General features: G+C 40.6%; 1 protein-coding gene across 1 annotated transcript in view; it reads right to left on the bottom strand.

Moving 5' to 3' along the window:
• LOC137663145 (cytosolic phospholipase A2 beta-like) overlaps positions 1 to 25,622 on the bottom strand; it is a 54,277-nt gene that overhangs the window by 8,900 nt on the left and 19,755 nt on the right. The window contains exons 3-21 of the mRNA XM_068400047.1: positions 21,242 to 21,314; positions 20,003 to 20,179; positions 19,228 to 19,364; positions 18,388 to 18,519; positions 17,119 to 17,177; positions 15,401 to 15,443; positions 14,116 to 14,179; positions 13,557 to 13,684; positions 13,324 to 13,434; positions 12,237 to 12,274; positions 11,204 to 11,339; positions 10,071 to 10,207; positions 9,585 to 9,807; positions 8,865 to 8,982; positions 7,682 to 7,819; positions 6,393 to 6,497; positions 5,628 to 5,813; positions 2,405 to 2,571; positions 1,327 to 1,513 (exon numbers count right to left, since the gene is read on the bottom strand). Coding sequence (XP_068256148.1) covers positions 1,327 to 1,513; positions 2,405 to 2,571; positions 5,628 to 5,813; positions 6,393 to 6,497; positions 7,682 to 7,819; positions 8,865 to 8,982; positions 9,585 to 9,807; positions 10,071 to 10,207; positions 11,204 to 11,339; positions 12,237 to 12,274; positions 13,324 to 13,434; positions 13,557 to 13,684; positions 14,116 to 14,179; positions 15,401 to 15,443; positions 17,119 to 17,177; positions 18,388 to 18,519; positions 19,228 to 19,364; positions 20,003 to 20,179; positions 21,242 to 21,314 — 2,359 coding nt within the window. The remainder of the gene's footprint in view (positions 1 to 1,326; positions 1,514 to 2,404; positions 2,572 to 5,627; positions 5,814 to 6,392; positions 6,498 to 7,681; positions 7,820 to 8,864; positions 8,983 to 9,584; positions 9,808 to 10,070; positions 10,208 to 11,203; positions 11,340 to 12,236; positions 12,275 to 13,323; positions 13,435 to 13,556; positions 13,685 to 14,115; positions 14,180 to 15,400; positions 15,444 to 17,118; positions 17,178 to 18,387; positions 18,520 to 19,227; positions 19,365 to 20,002; positions 20,180 to 21,241; positions 21,315 to 25,622) is intronic.

Below are 25,622 nucleotides of genomic sequence, written 5' to 3'. Positions count from 1 at the left end.
CCAAGCACAAATACAGGCTGGGTGGAGAATGGATTGAGAGCAGCCCTGAGGAGAAGGACTTGGGGGTGATGGTTGATGAGAAGCTCAACATGAGCTGGCAATGTGCGCTTGCAGCCCAGAAGGCCAATTGTATCCTGGGCTGCACCCAAAGCAGTGTGGCCAGCAGGTCAAGGAAGGTAATTCTGCCCCTCTGCTCCACTCCCGTGAGACCCCACCTAGAGTACTGCATCCAGCTCTGGGGCCCCCAACATAAGAAGGACATGGAGCTGTTGGAGCGAGTCCAGAGGAAGGCCACAAAGATGATCAGAGGGCTGGAAAACCTCTCCTATGAAGACAGGCTGAGACAGTTGGGGCTGTTCAGCCTGGAGAAGAGAAGGCTCCAGGAAGACCTTATAGCAGCCTTCCAGTACTTGAAGGAGGCCAACAGGAAAGCGGGAGAAGGACTTTTTACAAGGGCATGTAGTGATAGGACGAGGGGGAATGGTTTTAAACTGAAAGAGGGTAGATTTAGATTAGATATCAGGAAGAAATTATATACTGTGAGGGTAGTGAGACACTGGAACAGGTTGCCCAGAGAAGTTGTGGCTGCCCCCTCCCTGGCAGTGTTTAAGGCCAGATTGGATGAGGCTTTGGGCAACCTGATCTAGTGGAAAGGTGTCCCTGCCTGTGGCAGGGAGGGTTGGAACTAGATGATCTTTAAGGTCCCTTCCAACTGAAACCATTCTATGATTCTATACATGTACGACCATAGAATCATAGAATAATTTAGGTTGGAAGAGACCCTTAAGATCATCAAGTCCAACCATTAACCTAACACTGCCAAGTCCACCACTAAACCATGTCCCTAAGAGCCACATCTACACATCTTTTAAATACCTCGAGGTACGGTGACTCAACCACTTCCTGGGCAGCCTGTTCAAATGCTTGTCAACCCTTTCAGTGAAGAAACTTTTCCTAATATCCAATCTAAACCTCCCCTGGTGCAACTTGAGGCCTTTTCTTCTTGTCCTATCGCTTGTTATCTGGGAGAAGAGACCAACACCCACCTCGCTACAACCTCCTTTCAGGTAGTTGTAGAGAGCAATAAGGTCTCCCCTGAGCCTCCTTTTCTCTAGGCTAAACAACCCCAGTTCCCTCAGCTGCTCCTCATAAGACTTGTGCTCTAGAACCTTCACCATGATGGGTAGGAAACAGGATGTTCTCACTCACACAAAGGCTGTGCCCTTGCTTAAAATTATTGCTACACAGGACAAATAAGATCCGTGCTGTGGAAAGACAAATGGCTTGAACTCAACTAGAAAGTATAGTTTTGTTGACTGAACTTACCAGGCTCCTTGAATTCCTTAAAGGTGTCATTCACCAGTGGGAAATGGATTACTATGGGTGCTCTGGGGTCCTCTGCATCTGAAAACACGTAACATTCCTTTGGGTTCTTCTCTTCTTCTTTACTTATCTCCACTTTGGGGAATGGGATTTTTTGTATCTTGCAGTATTTGTATGTCATCTCTAATTGCTGTGGACACAAAATGTCATTGCTTTAAAGCCAACACTGAGACAAGAATCAAGTTTACTGAAGTATCATAGAAATACTGTGGCAACTTAATTCAGTCCCTAGAATCACTCTGCAATGAACGTGTAGTCCAAAGTAGCCACAGAATAACCCTACTTTCTGCCACCATTCACTGCAAGTCAGAACATGCTTCTTATCACCCTATGATGTTTTTTACAGCTAGAGGGAATGACCAAAAGCCAAACTTAGAATTTGTCATGAGGACAGAGCAGGAGGGATCAAGGTCTCCAGCAACCGATTGTTACTGCAATTCCCTGAGGATCCTAGGAAGTGTATGCTCCAATCCACTACAGAGAAAAGAGCCTAACAGTTTCTACAGTTCTGGTCTTGAGGGAAGTGTCATTCCTCCTCCAAGACATGGTGACTAGTTTGCTCTTGAGTATACGATCAAGACTTGGACAGTTGCTTACTTGAAAGTTTTAATAACACAGGCATCTGCATTCACTGTTCTGTTGATCAATCCCCATCCTTCCTCACCACAAAAAAAAACAACTAAAGGGAAGGCAGAATAATATTCCTGACCACCTAGGTGGACCTGCAGAATCCCTGAAAGATGTGATTAAAACTATATAAGCATGGTACCTACAATACAACCTGCAGTGATCAAGCCTCATTCAGTCCTCTTCTTCACAACACCAACAAAATCCATTACTCACCTCACAAGCTAACCTTTCTAACGTGAGTATCACTTCCATGCCTTTACCAATTAGTCATTTTTGGAGTGACTGGTCATTATGTAATTTGAGCATCGGTTATGAATTTGGCTATTAAACCTCACAGCTTCACAAGAAGAGTTTTACCAGAGCTGCAAGGAGCAGAGCATGTTAATCTCACCTTGAACACATTCCCCAAACCATAATCAAGTGAGATGATGACATCTACATTCCTCTCTGGCTTGAAAAGTGCTGCACCACTGGTGTTGATGAAATAGCCAACATCTATCAAGCAAAGATATTTCTGCAGCGGTGTCAGATTGTTAGCGAAAGAGTCCAGCACAGTGTCTGAAAAACATTTTGAATATAGTTAGTGGTGCATTGGTAGGAAAGGAGGAGTCAGTAATTCTGTCTGTGCTACATGTTAAGGGCAGCCCCTTGGTTGCCCTCAAGATCAGGCTCACCTCCCTCCATAACGTGAGCCCACGAATGTGGCCTCGGGAGCACGCCCTCCAAACTGCACGTCTGAGCACATCTGGCCTGTTACCACACTCCCCCAGGCACACTCACAAAGGCAGGCCGTGAGGCAGCCAGGCAGAGGACAGTTGAGACACAGATTCCACTGGCCTCACAGCTGCTCTGGGGATTGATTTTTCACAGAATACAGACTTTAGCCAATTTTTTTTCCCCTAAGAATTGGGAAAAATGCAAACAACAAAAACAATTTCACAGTATAGCAACAAAACTAATAAATGAAGTACATGACTGCACTTTTGCATTTCTCTTTTTTGCTTTTTCATTTTCAGGATTAGACTCCTCTTCCAGGGTGAAAAATCTGACTTCAACCTGCTTTCAGTGATCTCTCATATAAATTATCTCAGCCATGCTGCAAAAAAAATACCACATCATGCACACAGCATTCCCTGCCAACAGCTTAAAATATTGCTTGAATTAATTAAACCTCACTTTAACACCAAAAGGAGACAAAAGGGGATTATACCAACTGGCAAGTTGAGATCTAAAGCCAGTTTCTGATAGACTCTTATTTCTCTGCTAGCAACCCCACCAGCCTGCCCTGTAGACAGCAAGTCCACTGTTGTTCCCCTGGTGCCATTTCTAGCCCCATGGAATAAGAAACCTTTTGCCATGGTCTTAAATATCAAAATAATGGTTTAAGAGAGTTCCTCAAGTTCACAAAATGAGGCAGCAAAGCCCAGAGCAGACCCCTTGAGCCTTAAATCATTTGTGCTTGGGTATTTTAAGAAACTGTTGATCACAGAAATACTGCAGGTAAGTTCCAGCATTTCACTTCTTTCGGTGTCTGTGCCTCCTTGACCTCATTCTGTACTGTCGATTTAAACTGTGCAGAATAACTCCAGTTTGTTCCATAGCCTGGAATGTTTGACAGCAGCTTGGAGTAATAACTCATCTTTTTTCCATTCCCTCACTGTCAGGTCTTTACAAAATTATTTGCTTATATTAGCATTCATGGCTGCTGGGAATTCACAGATTCTGCTGTAATGACAGACATTTGCTTGCAGTCTCTCACAGAAGAAACAGAGTGTACCTAGTTTTATTTGGCCTGGTGAATATTTTTAGTTGAAATTCTGTTACCCCCATTTTCTCATCACAGAGATGGAACTGTGCAGCATTTATTCATAGCTGGATATGTGAAATAGAAGTAGGCATTTCCCTGGGACAGTCTCTTCTTCCATCCTACACCCAAAAAAGGGACTTTGAAGAAGTCCTGCCTCAGGAATTTCCTCAAAAGCATGAACCCTACTGTAAATGTATTACACTAATTCCAGGCTATGAGTTCTTAAATTTCTCACCATGAAAATTAGGCTTTTCACATGGCATTTAAAGTCTTGTTTTAATGTGTCAGATAACGTGAGCTGCAGGGAAGCCTTTAGAACACAGCTATATTCTGGAGACTTCACCTACCATGAGGCTATCATTTCTGCTCACAGAGATGGCATCTCCTCTTGCTCCTAGAGATGTATCTGTACTTGGTTCTAGCTTGGTCTCGTGCAGGCAGCCAAAAGAGGATACAAAATCTGCTGATTTTTCCCACTCCAGGCTTTGTTTCCCTTTTCCCACTCCAGACTTCGTGCTTTCCACTTATTTTACTTTATTTGTAGAATATCTACCCTGAGGTAGTCTTTAGTGTCCCTATGCTCTCTTCCTCCAAATCCTCCTTGAAATCTGCTTTTACCCATTTGCCTTTACAAAATTGCTAGTCAGCAAATGTAAGAAAAATTATTCTTTTTCACATTTACTGACTGACAATTTTAGCCTTCATCTACCTTCTTAAGCTACTTGCTTGCTTCTTCTCTCACCCACCCTTCTTATGCTACTTGTTTTCTTCTTCTCTCACTTGTTTTCTTAGAGCAGACTCTTTTAGGACATGGACTTCTTGCTTACTGAACATTTTGAAAGTACTTAGCACATTGTGGCCTCTGCCTTAATCCACAAAAAGCTCCACCATCTCTTGCCATTGTCAGAAAACCATGTAGCAATGGCAGCCAGGGACAAAAAGTGTTGTAACTTGAATGAAACGGGGGAAAGAAAATATAAGTTGCCAAAGAGAAGGATGCAGAGGAGGCAGAGCACATGTGCTTTCTTGCTGAAGTCAGATTATTCTTAATAATGTGGGGTCCTCCCACACTGCTACCTGCCAATGGAAAAAATGAGGATGCTGGGATTTCAGGAAGGTTTGTGATGCACAAAACCTCAGCTCCATCACCTTGCTATCATTTCACAGATTGTTTCATAGATTTTGAGGTAAAACTATTACAATGTTTACTTTGCCTGCCTGCAGAGCATAGGCCGTGGAAAAAATGCTGTTCAATTTATACACCAAGTCTACACATTCTGTTTGTTTAATATATACAGTCTAAACCTACGTGGCTTTAACTTTCTGTTGTTGGATCTTGGTATTTCTGTTTCTGTAGGGTTAAAGATGTCCCTTTGTCCGGATGGATAAATCATCAGGCAGAAATAACACATATGGGCAACCACATGCTTGCCACCAGTTCTTTCCTTCATCTGATCCACATAATAACCTGCTATTTTATGCTTCCGGTGTTACCTTTGTTTCCTGACCTCAAAAGATTCTACCTTTTCTGAATCTTTTGAGTACTGTACCTATGCAGAGTAACAAACTTCCTGTAGAAGAGCGTGCTTTGACCCAAATTACAGATATCTTCAGGAGGTGAAAGAGTGGCCCATGGACTAGTTCATTTTAACCTGTTACCCTAAAGAAACAGACACAATGAACATAGTTCCATCTCAGCATATTTCCAAACCCTGGGAAAATATCTCTAAATGTGAGATTTCCAAAGGCTAAAAAAAAAATCTGAGATGTTACCTGCGCACTGCAGCTAACTCTTTGTTGCAGTTACCTTTCCATTCAATAAATTTTTTCTGATGGCTATAATCCTTATGAAATTCTAAGCCTCTCAGGAAGTTATGAGACTTTCCCAGTAGTGGACGCTTGGTCATAATGTCCTGAAACATTTCATACAACTTCCCTGACAAACAAGATGGAGGCTCAATGGCAGTGACATCATCCTCAGGGGAATGTTTTTCTGAAATAGAGAAGGAACTGTGAGAATAAAACAATAGCAATCTGTTCTGCCAGGCACCTTTACTGGCTAGCTGTCCTTGCTGTCTTCTTGTGGGTCCCTCCCCTCCCTGTTTCTTGCAGTCTGCTTGAAAACATATGCACATGACCAATCCCATTTAAACAAAGGGATATTTGGTTTTGTTTAAAGCAAGCACAACTTCTGTCTTTTACTCTTTCAAATGACACACTAGCTTTGTACTTTTGGCTACAAGTAAAAGCCACCCTTCTCATCTGTAGTCATGGGAGGAGTCATTCAACAGAGCATGAGCAAATTTTAAATGAAAACCATTTGTAACTAGCATGAAGTGTGCCTCTGGGTTAAAAATAAAATAAAATTAAATTAAGATTAAAACATCACATAGTGATCATTCTGATAGAAGTGAAAATCTTGATGGAAGATCCATAGTGAGGCAACACAACATGCAGCAATTAGGGAGAATGTGTGAGATTATACACAAACAGTAGCAATAGTGTATCTTTCTTAATCCTCAATAGGAAGCACTGTCTGGTCAAAAACAAATATTGATTTTGAAACTCTTACCTATATCTACCATATCTTTGGCCCATCGTTCCCAGAATTCATTTGAATTTGAGGACCAGTACAAGCCATCCAGCAAATTCCTAGTAAAGATGTTTGTCCAAAGACCTGCAAGTCAAACCACACAGGAAAAATACTGCACCACCACATGTTAACCACTGACTGTTACAAGTTATATATTATTGGCCTACGTGAATGGACCCTGTCATGACACAGCTTAAGCAGCAGATCTCACAGAGTTCAAACATAATGGTGTCAGCACTTCAGTGTTCTTTCCCAAGAGATAACTACACACAGACCATTCATTGTATAGTACAGAGTAACAAAAGAAGAGGTATCAGTCACCCAAATGATGTTTTAGAGTGTTTACTGTGTACTTGTGAAAGAAAGCAGGCTTTGGAAGCATGGTGAAGCCAGGTAAGCATCAGGCCCTTCTGTAAACGGATTTATTCTTTAAGTTGATCTAAGACGCATTTTTTCCTTTCAGGCATGTTTTGTTTCTGTGGAGTTCTACTGGTCCAGGATCAAACTAGAACTGGCTCCATGTGCTTTTGGAAAAGAAAGAACTATCCTTTGTCATAAGCCCCATGCCAGGTACTCACATGAGGAACAAATTCAATATCTAGCAGACTTCACAATGAGAGAAATATGATTTTTGTCTCCACTGGACCCTTGCTTCCGGTATCAAAAGCTGAAATTCTGACAAGGATTTAAAATCTGCCTGGGGTAGATGGATTCCTCTGACTAGCTATTTTTCCCCTTTTCTTCGCCTTTAGAGGCCGAACAGCCAGGCAAAGTAGTTGTTGGAGGTTAAAAGGGCTCCCTTCATCCTGATGGGCAGGGAAGATTAGTGACGCTGTTCTCAACCCACAAAGCTCAGGTGGTTCTCACCTTTGTGGGTTGTTCTAGATGAGTTATATTTTATTTTCAGCTCCTTCTAATTCTACCCTGGCAATGCATTGCCTAGAAATATAGTTGATGAAGTTGAAGAGTTGATGACTGCTCAGGGGAGAAAGGCTTATTTCCTCAACTTGCCTTCTCCACCTTCTTGTTTGGTTCAGAAAATGGGAAAGGGAATAATGCTGCAACTCTCCCAAATCTGCCCAGGTTAAAGGGGAGGACAGGAGGAAAGAAGCTTTACAAGGAGCAGAAGTGTACAAAAGGGGTAAAAAGCCCATTGAATCAAGACCTAGAGCAGACCTGCTGGCAAGGAGTGTTGTACACAGACAGTGGCTAGCTAGTACCATGCTTTCTACCATGTTGTGATTAATTATAGTGCACTGCTAGGTCACCTTCCAGATAGCAGATGCGAGATTCTGGCAGCTTCTTCACTCGCCTTCCCATAAAGAACTCGCTGTCAAAATATTCTGAACGAATGGAGGCTCCGTATTTTGGTATGGTCATCTCGTAAGGAGAGAACTCCGCCCACTCTACAAAAGAATTGACACATGGCATGTTTGCTGTAATAAAAATAAGAAAACAAAACCTTCCCCTGTGGATAAAGCTATCCACAAGCCCGTCTCAGCAGCTCTGTACTATCAGTAGCTTTATATTGCAAACTATACTGTCTAGTTCCATACAAACTGAGAGATGATTTGCATACAAAAGGAACTAGCTTTTTCACCTCAGAAAGAGTCTAACATTAGCTTCTTTGATAAATAGAATTTATATTTCTATATAAAGATTCTTGGATCCCACTTGTCCCTCTAAATCAAGAGCATCAAATGTACAACATGCAAGTGTGATCCAACCTGCAAGGAACGACTGGCATGAAACCTCCGCTAACCCAAACATGTCAGGCTACGTGATAACATGCCAACAAAGCAGCCTGGAGATGCACCAGTTCTGAACTAGAAAGTATCACAGTGTGGGCATGGCTGTACAGTTTCCTGACTCAAGCTGTCCTGTACACATATTGCAGTAGAACAGTAGCCATAAACCTAACCAAATGTAAGTACTGTTTTTTCTTTTCAGTATCTGCTCATTTTAATACCTTTATGTTGAATGTAGCCTGTGTCTGTTTAAAGGGTGTCATATCACACTGGTCACAGCAATCATATTCCACTCCATTTTCCTACCCTCATCAGTGTAGTATTTAGGGAAGTGACAATTACATTTCACAGCATCTCTACAAACTAAGGAACCATCAAAGCCGTTTTACAGGTGCGGAACCGAGGCAGACAAAGATCACATGATTTGCCCACACTCACTCACAATGTCTATGGCAAAACTAGAACTTCAGCCCAGATCTTCCGAAATGCCCTGTTCATGCCTGAGGATGTTATCCAGTAGATCTGCTCTTTCTAATCAACACTCAGCAGTTCGCAAAAAAGACAAATGTTTTAATAAAAGATGAATACCGTGTCAGGGCAAGCAACAGATGTATTCCCCTTTTATTCTACACACACATGCACCCTCCCTCCAAATTCTCTTTAGTCCCTACTCAGAGTCAGAAGAAACTCCAGGGATACTTACCTCTAAATTTGAAAGTACTGAACTTTTCCTCTTTCACATTTAGAACTGCATAGAAAGGCAATGGGTTTTGTCCATGCTCCAATGCCTTGCGCTGGTCTGTGAGTTTGTACTTTCTTGGCTAACCAAAGGGAGAAAAAAATCACAGTAAACCTCTGGAAGAGCATAAGGCAAAAAGACTGACACAATCTACCTGAGTACAGATAGACAACAGATGTTTTACAACGCAGAGGAATCTGTGAGTCACATTTTCATAAGAGACCTCTTCCTTGATGTTCCTACACTTTCCTTCCTGGTTGCCTTTTTGATACCTAGTAACCTCTTCATTAATATCTAAATGCCTTGATTGCCTACATCCCACAGATCTTTACTAAGGCTGAGACTAGTGTTCACATGAGGACAGATTACTCTCGCTCTTAAGTGTCCAACTAGAAACAGGACTTTAAAAGACCTGACTTTTCAGGGGGGATTGCTCAGCTTTTTCTGAAAGTTTGCCTACTGAAGTTGCTAGCTGTTGGGCACCCTAGTACAGAGGCACCTTCAAACCATTAGCTACTCCAGAAAAACCTAGCTATAAGATCCTCTGTCACTGTTTACAAATCACACTGGGACACCTCAGTCACTTTGGATGTGTTCCACACATTACGTCATGCCCTCAAAGAGTAAAGCTCTAAAGACAATGAGTAGATGTTTCCCAAATGTGTGGCAGCACCATGTACATACCCATTCATGTAAGAACATTTCCTGAACAAGTGACCACAGAGTCGTAAAAGATGAGACATGTCCTGCTTTTGCCCTTTCAGTGAGTTCCTTGTGATAATACTTCAGATGCTCTATAGACATAAGGTTGAGTTTGCATTTTGTCACTTGTTCTTTTACTGCCTTAAGTGGATCCTCCAGAGTCTTCTGTGACCAGTCAGCGTGCTCATACAGGTCTGCTAGGGTCCTAAAGAACAGAAATGCGAGAAAATCATCCATTTATTTGGATGATTTTGCAAAATTACTGTATTTACCCAGCCACTTTCATCAAAGAAGAGAATCAGCAAGCCTAAGCTGAATTTATGATTGAGAGCCAACAGTAATAGCTTTACCAGTGAATTATGTTCACTTATTAACAATGTAAGACTTCAAAAGAGATACATGTATCTCACTGTGTGCAAACGTAGTGTCACAGTCATTCCAAATACAAATCTCATTTTCTATACATACCATGTCGAGCCAGAAGCCCCGGTGACATAGGTAACACAGTCCAACAGATTTAGCTTCTGAAGAGCTAAGAGGTGGCCAAACATAGCTGACATTGCTCTGAGACCTCCGCCTGTTGCCATAACAGCTATTACTGGGACCTGTTCAAAACATAAGTATTATCTTGAAAAAGTTACTCACTTGCCTTCTTGGAAAAGTCTAATTACAGCTCTTATAATTTCCTCAGCAGACTTCATTGGAGGACAATGAAATAAAATCAACATTCAGCCAGTCTTTACCAGCACCTTCTTTAAATTAACCTCCAGATACTCAGTGGGTTCCCTTAACCCCAAAGCTTGGATGAGTTTGAATATGCAGTGATTTTAACCTTCCTTCCTCCCCTTGTTCTTTATAATTGGAACTGCAATGATTGGTAACAGATAATTATATGATTTTATTATAAATAACAAAAATTGCAATAAATGTAGTTAAGAATGGATTCAAGGAAGTCCTGAGCAGAGTTCAGAAAAAATATACTAAGCAAACAAAATGATTCTTTGGACAGCATCCATTCAACAAATACAATTCCAGCAAGAAAATAAATGTTCACTTAAAAATTCACCCTGGATCTTGGCAACAAAACGTACTTCAGCTGGAACTTGTTATACAATGCTCTTTCTCCACCCTAAAGAATTTTGACTTCTTGTGAAAAGTGTTCTGAAAACAACAACAAAAAAAAAGCTAAGCCTAAAGCAGGGACATTACAATAATTTCATAAATATCTGTGTGAGGTGAATTTCAAATACTTCTGTTTTCCTACGTGGTTTGGGTTGTCTGGCTGGGCTGTGTCTAACACAATGTACCAAAGCTTTGCATCTTGCTGACCCACTGCATCACACTGTTGGAAACTCTGGCTTTGAAGAGTGCTATATTATGTCCTTGGGAATTTGACCCACTGAAAAGAATGGAGGCATGAATAGCTGAGCTGAAATTTTAGTTGAGTTTGGGGTATGCTGCACTGAGAACTTCTGTTCTGCTGCCATTCAAATCAATGGGTTTGTCATCAACATGCCAAAACTACTAGAAATTTTGTGGGGAGTTGTGTCAATCCTAATTCAATAGACCCACACCCCATGCTTGGATTCCAACTCACAGACCTCATGTCCATGTAGATCTCTTTCCAGATGAAGAACTCTTTTCAGGGCACTGGCAACCACTCTCTTCCTTTTTTGCAAGAATTCTTGCTCTTCTCGACAGAGATCATATCCTAAGCGGACATCTAGTTTTTCTGTGCTGAAACATAAATAAATCCAGAGGTACAAGACTGGTGTTTAACATATATATGGATCTATTTTCAGCAACTGCAGTCTACTAAATATCATAAAAAATCATGATTCACTGTTCAGATTTAGAGACAGAAATGCAGCTTCCAGTTTGAAAGAAATCAACTGCTTTGCTGTTACCTGCTGATGTTTCACTCTAAGTTTTACTGCCAGCTAAGGAGAGCAAATATGAAAAAAGAAAAACTTCTTTGTGTCTTTCAGTAGCTTTGTAAGCTGAATCCTTTCTATTTCTGCTTCATATAATTTCTGAGCAAAGGGTGACTTGAACCTAACAAGGTCTTTCATGGGGATTTGTACCACAGATTTATACAGAAACAGTACAATGAAAAAGATATTCAAATAATTTTGGTTTATTTGTTGCCTGTCTCATTATTTTACAGTGTAGCATTTCATCTTCCCTAGCTTGTGCTTCTGTCTACTGATATCACCAGAGCCACAAATCTATTTTCTTAAGAATACTGCTGTGGTTTGAGTAATGTATGGACTCTGGATGTTTTGCTTATTCCATATCCCCTTTTCCCTCTGCCTTCTTCCCGCTTCTGTGTCCCTTTTGAAGAAGCCTCCAATCTCAGTCTTTGGTTCTTTGACGTAAAGGACACTCGGTGACTAAGTTTCTCACTGTTTGAAATTCTCATAGTTGTTTTTTTTTTGCATCTTGGCATGACTCTTTTGCCACAAGGACATTTAACTTTGATCTGTTGTGGTGACTCTTCAGTGGTGACTTAACTATTGTTATATTTTGCCCCTAGTCTTGTGCATTCCTTGTATCTAAATAAAGGATGCTCTGTTCTAGAATTCACAGTTCAAAGAGCAATAAAACCTTTAGAGAACAAAACAGTCCTCTTACCAATCATTTAGTTGGAGGTACAACTGCAGTGGCACATTCTGTAAACAAAGAAATGAGAGCAGGAACATGAATGACTAGGAAAAAGAGAAGTTTTGAAATCCAGATTTTCAGTGCCTCCTGGAATGCCCCACCCTGCACACAGATTTTTGGAAAACTAGCGGGAAATCGAAGGAAAGCAACTAAACACCAAACTTATTCTACAGAGAAGCAAAAGAGGTAGGAGGAGTCAAAGTAGCTAGATGAATGGGCTGTGAAACAGGCTTTCTTCCTCACTGTGAATATACCTCCATGAACCATCCTAACCCAGCAGCAGTATCACGTTGCCACCCTTCAGTTCTTGAGGATGAGGAACAGCAGCCAGATAAAGACAGTGATAGGAAGAGGAAATGCAAGTCACCACATCCTTCCAAAAAGCTATTGGAGGTAAAAGAGAGTCCCAACAGAGGAGTGGGGAATCACTAATGGCAAAACAATCATTCATTCTCCCTTCTCTTTACGGGAAAGGCTGCTGTGAAATTCTTCCCCTATTTTTGCCTCTCATTTGCTGCAAGGTCTGGGAAAGGATCTCTGGCTGTTGTTAACAGATTTATCTGGCCACAGGGCAGCATTACTCCTGCTTTTAAAGCAACTTAAGAGTTGTATCTCTCCCCCAGTTACCATCATGACTGTACATATAGAAGAATTTGACAGAATTGTTTTCTGAGGGCAAGATTCAACTCATCTAACTTCTGCCATTTAAAATTTAGGTATATAGACTTAGCTAGCCACCTGGGCTTGATAAAGAGCAGTGGGGCATCCCAAAGCCTTGCTAGGGGTATTGCATATTCTCCTCCAACTGTGTAAGGACAGCAGAGGCTGGTCTTAAATGCCTCTAAAACTGGCCAGGATGAATTCCCAGTTATTGATTTTATTGACAGAAATTTGATATTTCTCTGAGAAAACTAACCTTTTTCACAGAAAACTTGTATTTGCACAAAATTCTCACACAGACTTAACTAACTGATTCTTTTAAAATGTTATGGTGTTAAATACTGAGGGTTACTTTACTCTTCTCTCCAAAATATCATATAAATAGTGAAGCACTTACATCTCTTACAGGAAGGGTTACTCTCACTTTATGTCCAACAGGGAGAAATTTCAGTGGTATTGTTAAGGTGTCGCTTAAATAGCTGTTGTCATCTTCCATATCAGAAACTTTCTACAGAGAACAAAAAAACATGGTTTTTATTCACTGAATAGAAAAAATTCAGTTCTTTACTGTTTGGTGACACTGGAAATAAGCAAGCAGTATGAACAGTGGTATTGTATAGTGCCCATTACCTGCAGCCTGACTTTTAGAACTGGCTCCCAAGCCTTCACGCAATGGAAGTAGAAAGTATCTGTGTCCTCTGTAGTTCTCTGTGTTCCCTCATGAGATGTAGGCACCGTAAGCACGAGATTTTTACCCTCTAGTGAAAACAGATGTGTTTAGAGAATAATACCGCTGTTCGGGCAAAACAGCTAACAAAGTTGGCAAACTTTCTGCGGGAGTCATTCTCTGTGGTAACCCCTCCGTAAGCTGCCACACTGGCAAGTCTCCTGCAGCACAGGAAGTGATACTCTTGCCTTTACCCCATAGCTTGGAGTGCTCTCAGAGTCAGCACTCTCTCATACCTCCACCAGTAAAGTTTACTATGTCCCAACTTGATAGCTTCAAGGAAAAGACACAGAGATCAGTGTTACAACTGGAGGCAGTACAGGGATTTTCACTGCATTACGTTTTGTTGTCTTTAGAACATTCTTAGTCATCTCTGTACCCTGAAGTGCCTCCATCTGAGTCTGAATGACTATGATAGGGTTGATTTGGTCACGTCCTCACTTCACAGAGAAATCAGCATACCTTTCAAATATTTTCTGCTTTCATTAATGTCCACTTGCGCTTCCAAGCAGCAAACCTCACGGGACTGTAAAAGACAGGAGTGGAAAAGTGTAAAGATAGCAAATGCCACATCTGCAGCAAATAATGAAATATCATGCAGACAACCACTAGCTATAATATAGAGCCAACTAAACTGGTCTCAGTGTTGGAAGCAATCCAGCTGCAAGAGAGTAAATTCAGAGCTCATTATCCCAGGACAGTAGCCCAATTACACTGCTTCAGAACTAGCTTGTCCATACAGTGGTGCATTGCCAGAGGTTGTTATACCCATTCAAGTTATCCCAAAATCAGGAAACTCTGTACAACACATTGTTGCCCAAACACAGCTACACATATATCTGATAATTATTTAGGAAGCAGGGGGGAAACATCTGATGATGAGTTACTGTGTATTGTGGCAGTGATTAGTCTACAAGGCATCTTCTTGCTGGTCTTGATGTAGGGAGATCATGGATTTATTCCACCCTACCTCCACCTGAGTCATTCCAGTTCACCTTTAATAACTCATGCCAGGACAGTTTTCCAAGCCATTTCAGGAACAACATATGCCGATCATTACAGCTATTATGCCTCACACAGCAAATGAGGGGGAAAGAACAGAATATGTGTTATTCTGCCTCAGGTGTATTAAAGGCTAGCATCTGGAAATCATGCGCAGGCTTGGAGTGGTTGGCATGAAGTACTTTGTACTCCTTAGATGCTGGGCAAGCCCAAGGAGATAGGTGACACATGCTGACTAATACCGAAAGAGGACTCTGCTTCAAGGACTAAAATAACTCTTTATTAAAAAACTCATTTCCCGAAAAGCTGTTACATTAGATAACCTTCCAGTCATAAGCACACTGAATACTTACTATTGCCTTCTACAGATTTGTCCCTGTTACAACCTTTGTTTTTCCTGCCAAGTGCCATACTGTATTACATGAAACACAAGCAGTTTTCACTTTGAACACCAACAAGTATGGGGTTCTGTAACATTAACAAACCACAGCTGGGAAAAATATTAATATCTGTAATACCTGAGGACTTCAAGAAACACAGCTTCTATTTTTGCCTGGAGAGGGCAACAGTTAAGCCCTAACGAATGGGAATCGTCCCACATCTTTCACTTTATAACGCACACCATGCTCATATTGATCATGGTAGCTTCTGTTCTCTCTATAAAATCTCAGGCGGCTGGGGGGAAGAGGAGAGAATAAAAGTGAAGGAAAAGTCACTCCAAGCTAAATTTATATGTGAACCTTACCACTAGGACATCATTGGTAATGAGGTGTTCTGGAGGGCCAGGACTGAAAAGACAGAATCGAGAAACAAACAAACAAAAGTTGTGTGAGTATATGGTATTTTTTAAAAATAGTAGTTTTATGACCTTTCCTGCTTAAAATTGAATAAAGTTATGTTAGCATCACAATTTGTTTTCTAAAATGTGTCATACATGATCACTTACTGAGCACGTGAACCAAAATGTAGTAGCCAAGCAATAAGAAAGGCAGGAGAGACCATAAAAATACCAATGCTTAAAACTATATGCTAAGATACAGCAGAACAAAGACATATTGGTCTGTGTGGAATCATGTCCTGCTATTAACAAATGACCATATGACTTGGGGAGGAAAGCAAAGACTACTATTAATGTATTCTGGAAATGCTTATTAGGAAAGACATTTCTGACTGTTCCAGATTATAGAATCATAGAATCATAGAATGGTTTGGGTTGGAAGGGACCTTAAAGATCATCTAGTTCCAACCCCCCTGCCACAGGCAGGGGCACCTTCCACTAGACCAGGTTGCTCAAAGCCTCATCCAGCCTGGCCTTGAACACTGCCAGGGAGGGGGCAGCCACAGCTTCTCTGGGCAACCTGTTCCAGTGTCTCACCACCCTCACAGTAAAGAATTTCCTCCTCATATCCAATCTAAATCTACCCTCTTTCAGTTTAAAACCATTCCCCCTCGTCCTATCACTACTTGCCCTTGTAAAAAGTCCCTCTCCTGCTTTCCTGTAGGCCCCCTTCAGGTACTGGAAGGCTGCGATAAGGTCTCCCTGGAGCCTTCTCTTCTCCAGGCTGAAGAGCCCCAACTCTCTCAGCCCGTCTTCATAGGAGAGGTGCTCCAGCCCTCTGATCATCTTTATGGCCCTCAACTGATCATAAATGAACGGCAAATAAGAATTAGCTCCCACTGTGCTACATGTATGACTGGAAAACACAGAGGTAAGTAATAAAAATCTTTGTCACAGATATTTTACCTTGTAAGACCTAGGTCTGTCACTGAATGGATGTAGTTATTTAATACTATGAGTAACCTATAGAGTCAACTAACAGCATTTCTCATTAAGGCAAATACTCCAACATCACTGTGTTACACACATTCATAAGTGCTTTCATATATAGGAAAAGACCAGTAAATTTATGTAGTATGTAATATTTGACTTTCTGAAAAGTCCAGGGTATTTTACCAAGCACCACTTCCAGCCTTAAAACTTCTATTTCAGCTGTAGAATGTATTTAAATGTAAATAACTAGGTTTGACTTCCAAGGATGGAGAATCCCCCACACACCTTATAACCAGAATGGTGAAAGATGTTCCTCTTATTTCTAGTCTGAATCTACTCAGACCAGTTTCCAAGCACTGCATCTCATTCTGTCCTTTTTATATATCTGGCTGTGATTGCTTCCACATTTGCAAGAGATGCTTATACCATCTCTTAAGGTATCTCTCATAGATAAACTGAATAGATTTTCTTGAGTTTCACTGTGGGAAACATATACATGTTGAACAGAAGGTAAGATTTGTATGAAATATACTGAAAAGCAGAATTAGCTGGGGAAGTTAAGGTAAAAAAAAAGTTTGAAACAGTAATTTTGGCTCACTGCTGGGAGGAAGATCTGGAAGAATTTCCTCTTTCTCTGAGATATTATTGCTCTCTGGCAGATCTACATCTTTCAGCTCTGGAATTTTACTCACATTCTTTCCATCCAGAATTCCACTTCCAGACTTTCCCATTTCTTAGTGCACCTCTCTTTCTAAAAAGAAAAGTGTAAAATAAATATGGATTATTGGAGGCTGCAAGAATTTGTCAGTATAGACATATCTAAAAAGCACTTCCATGGCTTACATCTCTTCCACTAATTTTACCAAAAAGGCTGTGTATTACCTCTTTCCAAAGCTGACTTTGCAAGGGAAAACACAGCCTTGGGAAGATTAACATTCTTCCATTGTGGGATATGTAGAATTACACATATTTCCAAAGATACAATCAGAGAGGGAAAGCTTGACTGAAGCAGAAATATAATGGCTTTCTGCAAAGATGGTGTGCATGGGGCAGAAAGGCATTGAAGGCCAGCAACAAATGTGACTAATGCCACTGTCATTTCCGTGTGCAAACCATTTAAATCACATTCACATTCAATCCAGCAGAGATGAAGTAGGCAAGAGTACTCTGCACTAAGATGGTTATTGTATCATTATATTTCCCAGTGACTCACCCACTGGCTGAGAAGCGCATGGCACCAGCCTGCAGAGTCACTAGGAAGATCCATGTTAACAGCTTTCAGCATTTGGAAAGTAGTTGTTCTGTTGGGTATGGACTTCCTCCTTCATGCAATGAGCATGTAGCAATACCTCAGCCACAGCTCAGACAAGCCCAGGAGTTGTCACAGACCTACGCCAGCTTTGTTCTTTGGACAACTCTCTTTCATGGGCTTCTCAACAGAATACCAAAGATATTAGCAGAACAGACATCCTTTTACTATGGGCTAGAGAAACCTGAATCACCTAGAGGGAAAACCAGCACAAACACCAATAGGAGAAGCCTGGAAGAATCATTTAATTCAAGTGGTCAGGGGATTGTCTCATGTTTTTAATAAAAGTTGCCATTTAAGAGGAAATGTCCTCTAAGCATAGCAAAAGTGGAATAAAGCCAAAAGCTAAGGAAGATATTTATTTGGATTATAAAAGATAAAAATGACTTTTTACAGATGCTAGCTATTAACATATTTTGCCTCCACAGAGGTGGTGGGCATGAGAGAGAAGCTGCTTCATTTTCTGAATCTGTGAAAAGAGATTAATGAAGTCACAAAAATCCAGCACAATGATATCTGTTTTGATGAAATACTGATAATGATACCAATATATATGGATATCTGTTTATTGCAGATCCAAACCTCACTTAACATGGAAGACAATGTGGACAATGAGGTCTTGCTGATCTCTCCGTGTATTTTCATCCCTTACCTCTGGTTTCAAAGCAAATGTCTCACGTACTGTCTCTCCAGGTCTGATTCTAGCAACGTTAAAAAGAACTGTAAACTGCATGTCATCTTTGGTGAGTGGATCTTCATCACACACTGCCAATTCTAAAATGTTCTGGTAGTAGAAGAAAATAAGTAAGAACTCTTATTGACCTGCTATTACACAAAAACAAAAAAAAATGGTTATAGACTTTAGCAGCTGATTGACAAGCACAGTGGTAAGAATAAAGAAAACTGTGCTTTCCTTCAGGAGTTTGCTAATGTGGAACACTGTCATTAAACCCAACCTCGGGAAACTTATCATGGAATAGAAGACAACTACCTATAACAGAGAGCTCCCACTATCCTGAGACAGAAAAGATGTCAGTGCTCTGCACCACACTGATATCCCACCCAAAGAATACACTTACTCAGTGTGTTTGTCCCCAAAGTTTTCTTAACTACACAGCTTAGGGTAGGATTTAATTTGCTGTCTACTCCACAGCAACTCCTCCACCCTTCCCTTACAACCAGTAGAGGGAAAGCTCTTTCTAAATTAACCATCCAAAACAGCCCAGATGAAGCATGCTACAGCAGTAATTCTTTCTCTCAGGTAACAACAAAGGGAGTCTGAACTAGCTCAGGTGTAGGCATTCATATCGCTGATGTCTATAACTGGCTGAGGGGAACACTACTCCGTATGTGTGCTGTTTTGGGCTAACCTGGCAGTTGCAAATTCTGGTACACAAGCATTTTCTTAAGTTATTTAGCACAGCTGATCAACAGTGTGTCAACTGAGGATTCCCAGCTATTCAAAATGGTGAAATTTCTATTTTTTTATTACCTCAACTTCTCTCTGGATCCTAAAGTAGAAAGTCTCATTCCAGACAGGGTTGTCAGAATTCTTGATGGTTTTGGTCTGAAGCTTTCCATTTGAAGCCGATGGCAGCCACAAGCGCACATAGCAGTCTGATGCAGTCACTGCAGCAGAAAAAAATTAAACCCAATGCCAATATTATAGATGAAAAGTAGGGCAAGACCATGATTCTAAGGACTAATAAATAATACTACTTTTTTAAAAATAAGTTAAGAAACCATTGGTTGGAAGCAACCAAAGAAAATCATCTTGGTATACTATCTAATTCCTGGGTGACTACAAATTGCAAATGTACACACACACACACAAAGTACACTAAAAGCCATGTTTCCCATGTGAAGAGAAAGGTATAAAAGACCCCACTGACCATCCATTGGGCATATTCCCTACAATTCCAGTCAACGATGTTAAAAAAGTTTAACTGAAACTAAAGCTAGTTCCAAAAAGAGCTGTTAGGATGATTACAAGAAAGGAGAACGCATATTACAGAGATCACAGGAGACTGGCTAGCTCAGTCTAACAACACAAACATGCAGAGGGGACATGACAGCTGTCTAGAAGGGTTAGGCACTAGAGAAGAAAATCTGTTGCAGCTAAAGGCCAGTATGGGCCCAAGAACACAAGGGCATCAAGTCGAAAATCTTCAGCTCACTTCCAGCTTACATCTACTGCTTATGGTTAGTGCAGTCAGTGCCTCAAGCAGACATCCTTTGGGAAGGTCGGGGTGGGAAAGCACATTTACTTTGTGAAGCTTGACAACGGTGTGAAAAGAAATCTCCAAGGTGATGTCTTTCAGAGCTGGAGTCTGGACTTGACTGAAGATGTCTGCTGCAGCCCGAGATGCCTAAATACTTCAGACTGGTATCAAGCAGTGAATAACAATGCCCCGCAAGGTTTTGGCAGGAAAGTGGAACTGTCCCTTCAATAGAGTAGATAGAAGAGATCATTGAAACTCAGAAATACAGGCCTCGTCATACTACCACCTTTCTAGTGTCCACCTCTGGATGTTGCTACGTGGCTTTTGCCACAGGAGTACAGGATGCCCTTCGGCAGGCAGTTACTCAACCAGCAGGGGATTCACTCCCTCTGATCTTCCTCGTATCCGGGCTTGGCCAACGTTGTGTTTGGCCCTGCACGGCAAGATGTAAATGGTCTCAGCTGTAACTCAAGTAACTCACTGCAAAGTGACACTTTTTTGGCTGAACATGCCAGTTTCCACTGGAGGAATACACAGGCCAGAGGTTTCAAGAGTGTGAGAAAAGGCAGCTCAAGGTCTCTGTCCTGATGGAGAAACCCACAGGAGACCTCTGCAAAAATGGCAGCTGAATGGCTGGTCCAAAGTATACCTTGAGAAGGAGCCGCAGGAGGCTGTGAGGGTGAGCTAAAGAAAGTTGACTACAGAAGGACACAGAAGAGTCTGTTTTTACTGCATGTTCAGCATGTACTTAAGGCTGGATCTGCAGAGGCCCTCCTTAGCCAGAAACTGTCAATATAATTTAACATGATTGGTCATCTGAGAACTACAAATACCCTGAATGATATTGTATTTTAGAAGGCTTGAAATTCTCTAATTTACGTTTCATTATTGTGTATAATTGATGCATTTCAATAAAATGTCCCTAAATACGTGGCCTGTATGGCAAAATTCCAGTCTATTATATGATTTATACCAATTATGAACATCAAAACCAAACAACTCCAAGGAGATTTACAGATTGTGGTGTCCTCACAAGGTCTGCCTTCCCTTGTTGGCCCAGGAAATTCATCTGGTAGTCTTGGTTTTTACCAGTTCCCTGAAATGCCACTAGATATGTCCTCCAATCTAATGATACCTCAGGCATTTGATCTAATTATAACCCTGGCATTAGTAGTTCTATTGCTGTGCTTTATGTACATTGCTTGTAGACCTTCAGAATGGAGGAATATTGCTCACTGTGTAAACTCTGAAGGTGCCTAAAACCACAATCAAACCACAACTCACACAGATCTCTTGACTTGATGTTCTTAGCTTGTATGATTCTTACAGAAAGCATGTGGATGGGACAAAACTTCATCTGTAGAGAAAACAAATGCAGTTAGTTTTATCAGCACAGAATACAAAAACAATATGTATTTTGAACAGTATAGGGGACAGTCTGTCCTTCTGTTTGTCTGTTTGAAGTGGGGGGACCACCCTCCAATGGAATTACACCACACTAAGATGACAGCACGATTGCACACTGAGCTATTTGCTAAGTAGCTTGAGAAAGTGAAGACAGAGAAAGAAAACATGGACTCAGACAATGGTATGGAAAGCTTTCATATTCACCCTAGGGGTGCCTGTTTCCATTTATACAAACTGATGCATGCATGGCCATGGTGATAGTTGTACTGCCAATCTGCCGAGGGTCCTGTGCCACAGGTAGGTCAAAACTGCACCTTTGGAAGACAATACTAGGAACCTGCAGCTGCCTGCCTGGGTCCTGGCAAAGCACTGACACTAGGTCAGGACATGGTAGTTACCAAAGTGCTCTAAAAACTTCTGGCTTTGTATCTCAGCTACGACTAAACTTTCATGACGCTCGTAAATAGGCCACGCTCACCAGAAGGCATCTAGAGGAATGTACTACTGACTTTGAGTGAATGGACCATATGAAGAAAAAAGTGCCCTGCTTTGGAGGCGTAATATCACAGAATCCCCCACATCATTAGGTATCTTGAAAATACCTAATGGGAATGGAACAACTTCCCTTTCAGACATGAGATTTATTTCTATCACAGGCAAGCTGTCATTGTAACGCTTATTTCAAGCTACTTGTTCCTAACTCTAACAAAGACTTAAGCTTCCCAACCCAAGCTGGTCAGAAAATATTTCCCATTTTCAAAAGACATTCTGATAAGCCTGAATGAACACATGTATACAGACACATGACAATCTTAATACTAAAAGCGGGAAAATGTTTCGTTCTTTTTTTAAACTGGAACATTTAAATTTCTTTTTAATTTTCTGTTGAATGTTTTATCTGTTTTTTTGCATATTAGCATGGCTTGTCAGCAATAATAAGCAATAATAACATACAGTTCTGCTACCACTAATAAATTAAAAAGGGCCATACCATGTTGGAGCTGTTTCATTAGTTTGAATGGCAGTGTAAACTACACACCGACTGAAACATCGTATCTATTTGTCTAACTGAGGGTATCCCATTACACTGTAATGAAATAATTTGACAATTTTATTTTGAAAGTTAGCACCAAGATTAATCTTCCTGACACTGAAATGATTAACTTTGGCGACATAAAAAGCTGGGGAAGGAGGAACTTCTCTATAGAAGGACTCACTCACTACAGTTAATCTGAAATTTTTTTAAATGGGGTGGAGACTATTGGACATGTTTATTAGAGATGAGAATAGCCTTCATTCAGTTTCATTCAGTTTTGTTTAGAGGTAAATTATGTTACATCAAATGGATACCATTTGAACTGTGAATTAGCACGTTCAAATAAAGGCTTAATATTAAATTTTATGATGTCATTTTTAAAGTTACATCCTTTTTAAATTCAGATTAATATTCAAGAGTCACCCTGAGCAGAGAAACCCTGTTGTTAAACCTACAATATCACAGAGTACTCTGTCTCTTGGCCTCTTAATGCTTGATTGAAACACTTTTTGTATAAAACTGCAAGACACATTTGTTCTTGTGTGACAAGAACTGTTTCTATTATGCTTTCCTCCAATTTGAAGCTGACATATTTAAAACCTTCTGAGTTTAATGCATTATGGACATTACAAGTTGCAGTTAGGACACTTCCGTATTATTCCAGTTGCCCACTGAAAGAATTTGACCTTAATTTTCCTGTGCAAATAGTTATTTATCATAGAAGTACCAACTGGAACACTCAGTCAGCATTCCTAGTGGGTTTCATTAACATGAAATATTGGATTATGTAGCCAATTACAGGGCTGTTTTTAATTAATATGTTAATTCTGTGTTATTTTGTAATCAACCTCCCCCTTGCTCAACAGAAGCCCAAACCATTCTCAGAGTCTGCCTTCACTGGAGAAACGGATGTTGGTATACAATTTGCTTTGAACCTTTTGTGATGAAAATTTCCTAACTGCTTATAAAAACGGTGCGTCTGCAGTTCATCATCAGAGTACTCTTAGTTGTGATAGGTGTCATGTTTTCGTCCTCTCCCACTGGAGCAAGAGAGCCTCACTCCTCCTCCCTTCCCCTTTCAACAGCAATCACTTCCCTTAAACATGTCAACATCTGCCTGCCAATAGAAACATCACCAAAGATGACGGTTCATTGCTTCTGATTTGGTGCAGCTTAGCCCGTGTGTTGTTGCAGGGTAAAAGATAAACAGGTTCAGATGGGTAAATGTGCCCATAATAAACCCTATGGGCTGTGCAAATCCCAAGAGGAAGCCAGAAGCCATCCTGCTCCCAAGACTGCAGTTACTCCAGCCTGTGATAACCATTCAGAAATGGGCTAATTTTTTTTTTCATCAGAAAAAGGCAGAGCTAATTTTCTTCTACAATGGTCAAGAGCAGATTATTAGGGTCTGATTTGGGTGGTCTAAAATAACATCCTTGCCCAAAAGTGCTGGCACTCCAGAATACCCTTCTAGAAAAAAATAATTATGGTTAGACATACCATTTGCTATTTTCCTAACATGAAAAGCAATGTGTAATTTCATGATTAATGCAAACTGATAAGCACAGACATATCCATATCCAGACAGCTCTTGACAGTCTTGCAGCTGTACTGGTCTTGCTCTTTTTAGACCAATTGCTTGGGAGAACCATAGTTTCCTGCACAGGCACACAGAGACCAACAAAACCCCTCTGTAAATACCCAGAGTCAAAGGTAGCTTTTTTTTTTCTGGAAAATTAGTAGTGCCACATTGAGGCCAATGACAGAGTTCAGTATTCAGCTACCTGTGTATGTTTGCATCCTAGACGATAACTCTCCAGACCAAGAAACAGTAGCATCTCCAGAGTACTAAAGAATAGGCTAAAAAATGCAAAAAAAACACCAAAAAAAAACAATCTTCTTTTCACTTGATAGCATTTAGCACTAAACCACATTTCTATATTCTCAAAGCAAGTTTTGGGGGAGTCATTTCAGGTCTAGAATACAGAAAAGTCAATAAACAGGAGATAAAACTAGCATGGCAGAATTGCCACAGCTGTGTCAAAACTTAACAAACTGAACATTCATATCTGTTGCCAACATCTCACTGATTGTAATAATACACATTTGCTGACCTACTGTCTGGCTTCCAGAGAACAGTCATATGCCAGTCAGCTTCAGGAGGACACATAATTCTCCTGTTTACAGGCAGTTAGTCACTTACAGGTTTCATCACAAAAAGACAACTTTGAGAGTGTGAAATCTTCTCAAAGCTCCCTAGCAATGAGCAGCCTACCGAGATGGTGTTTGGATGGAAGTGAAAGAAGAAAACCTATCAATCAACAGCTCCCATCTTTGATTTCACTCCTTATTGCCCCTCCATGCTGCTCCTAAAACAATATCTCACAGCTACCTTCACTAGAAAGTTATTTTTCTAGGGGGTAGTTTCTGCAGAGCCTGGCAATCTGGGAACCTCCTCCCATTGCCACCTCTTTTTTCTTGTCTTTTTTTTTTAAAAAAAAAAAAAGTCCTTATGTACAGATCTCACACCAAATGTAATCATTTGGCATATTCTTACTATTTATTTTATCTTAGATACTGAAGATTTGGTTCAACTACAACTTGGCAATTTATCAAATTAAGGTTAAAGCTGTAAACTTATAAACTATAAAAAAGCTTCATGACCAGCCTGGTTCCAAAGCGCTCTCTTCCACATAGATTCTTTAACATCTAATATGAGCTAAGTTTATTAATCCCTCCATCAGTTAGAACACTGCTAGCAATTTGCCCTTCAACCAGCTGCCTATTTCCATTAAAATTAGAGGAATGCAAAGTTCTGGTGGGAAAAGCGACTGACTGAAGAAATATGCAAAACCAGGAGAGGGGATAGAAGGAGAGAGCATGACCATGAAAGTCTCATTTTCCTTGGAAATCACAATTATCCAAAATCTTATCATTGGAAGCTGAACAGTTAGTTAACAAATCTAATCTGCCTTACAGTTACTGTCATTTCATGTTATGACTGATGGATTGTTTCAAGACTCATTGTGGATTTGGGATGCATCCCCTGTTCGAATTCTCAGTCACCTCTTTACATGTATGAGTGGGTACCTCGGGGCTTTGTGTTGACAGAATTTCTGAGTATTTTACCACATAAAAATTATTCCAGAGTTCACAAAATAAAACTGTTAAAGAGTGACTATTCTTGTCTGGGCAGAAGAAAAGACCCTGTTACGAATATCA

This window comes from Nyctibius grandis, chromosome 4 (genome assembly GCF_013368605.1).
Source record: "Nyctibius grandis isolate bNycGra1 chromosome 4, bNycGra1.pri, whole genome shotgun sequence".
Taxonomy (NCBI): Eukaryota; Metazoa; Chordata; class Aves; order Nyctibiiformes; family Nyctibiidae; genus Nyctibius; species Nyctibius grandis.
The sequence above is the reverse complement of the archived record's forward strand: the minus strand, read 5'-3'. Positions and strand labels throughout refer to the sequence as shown.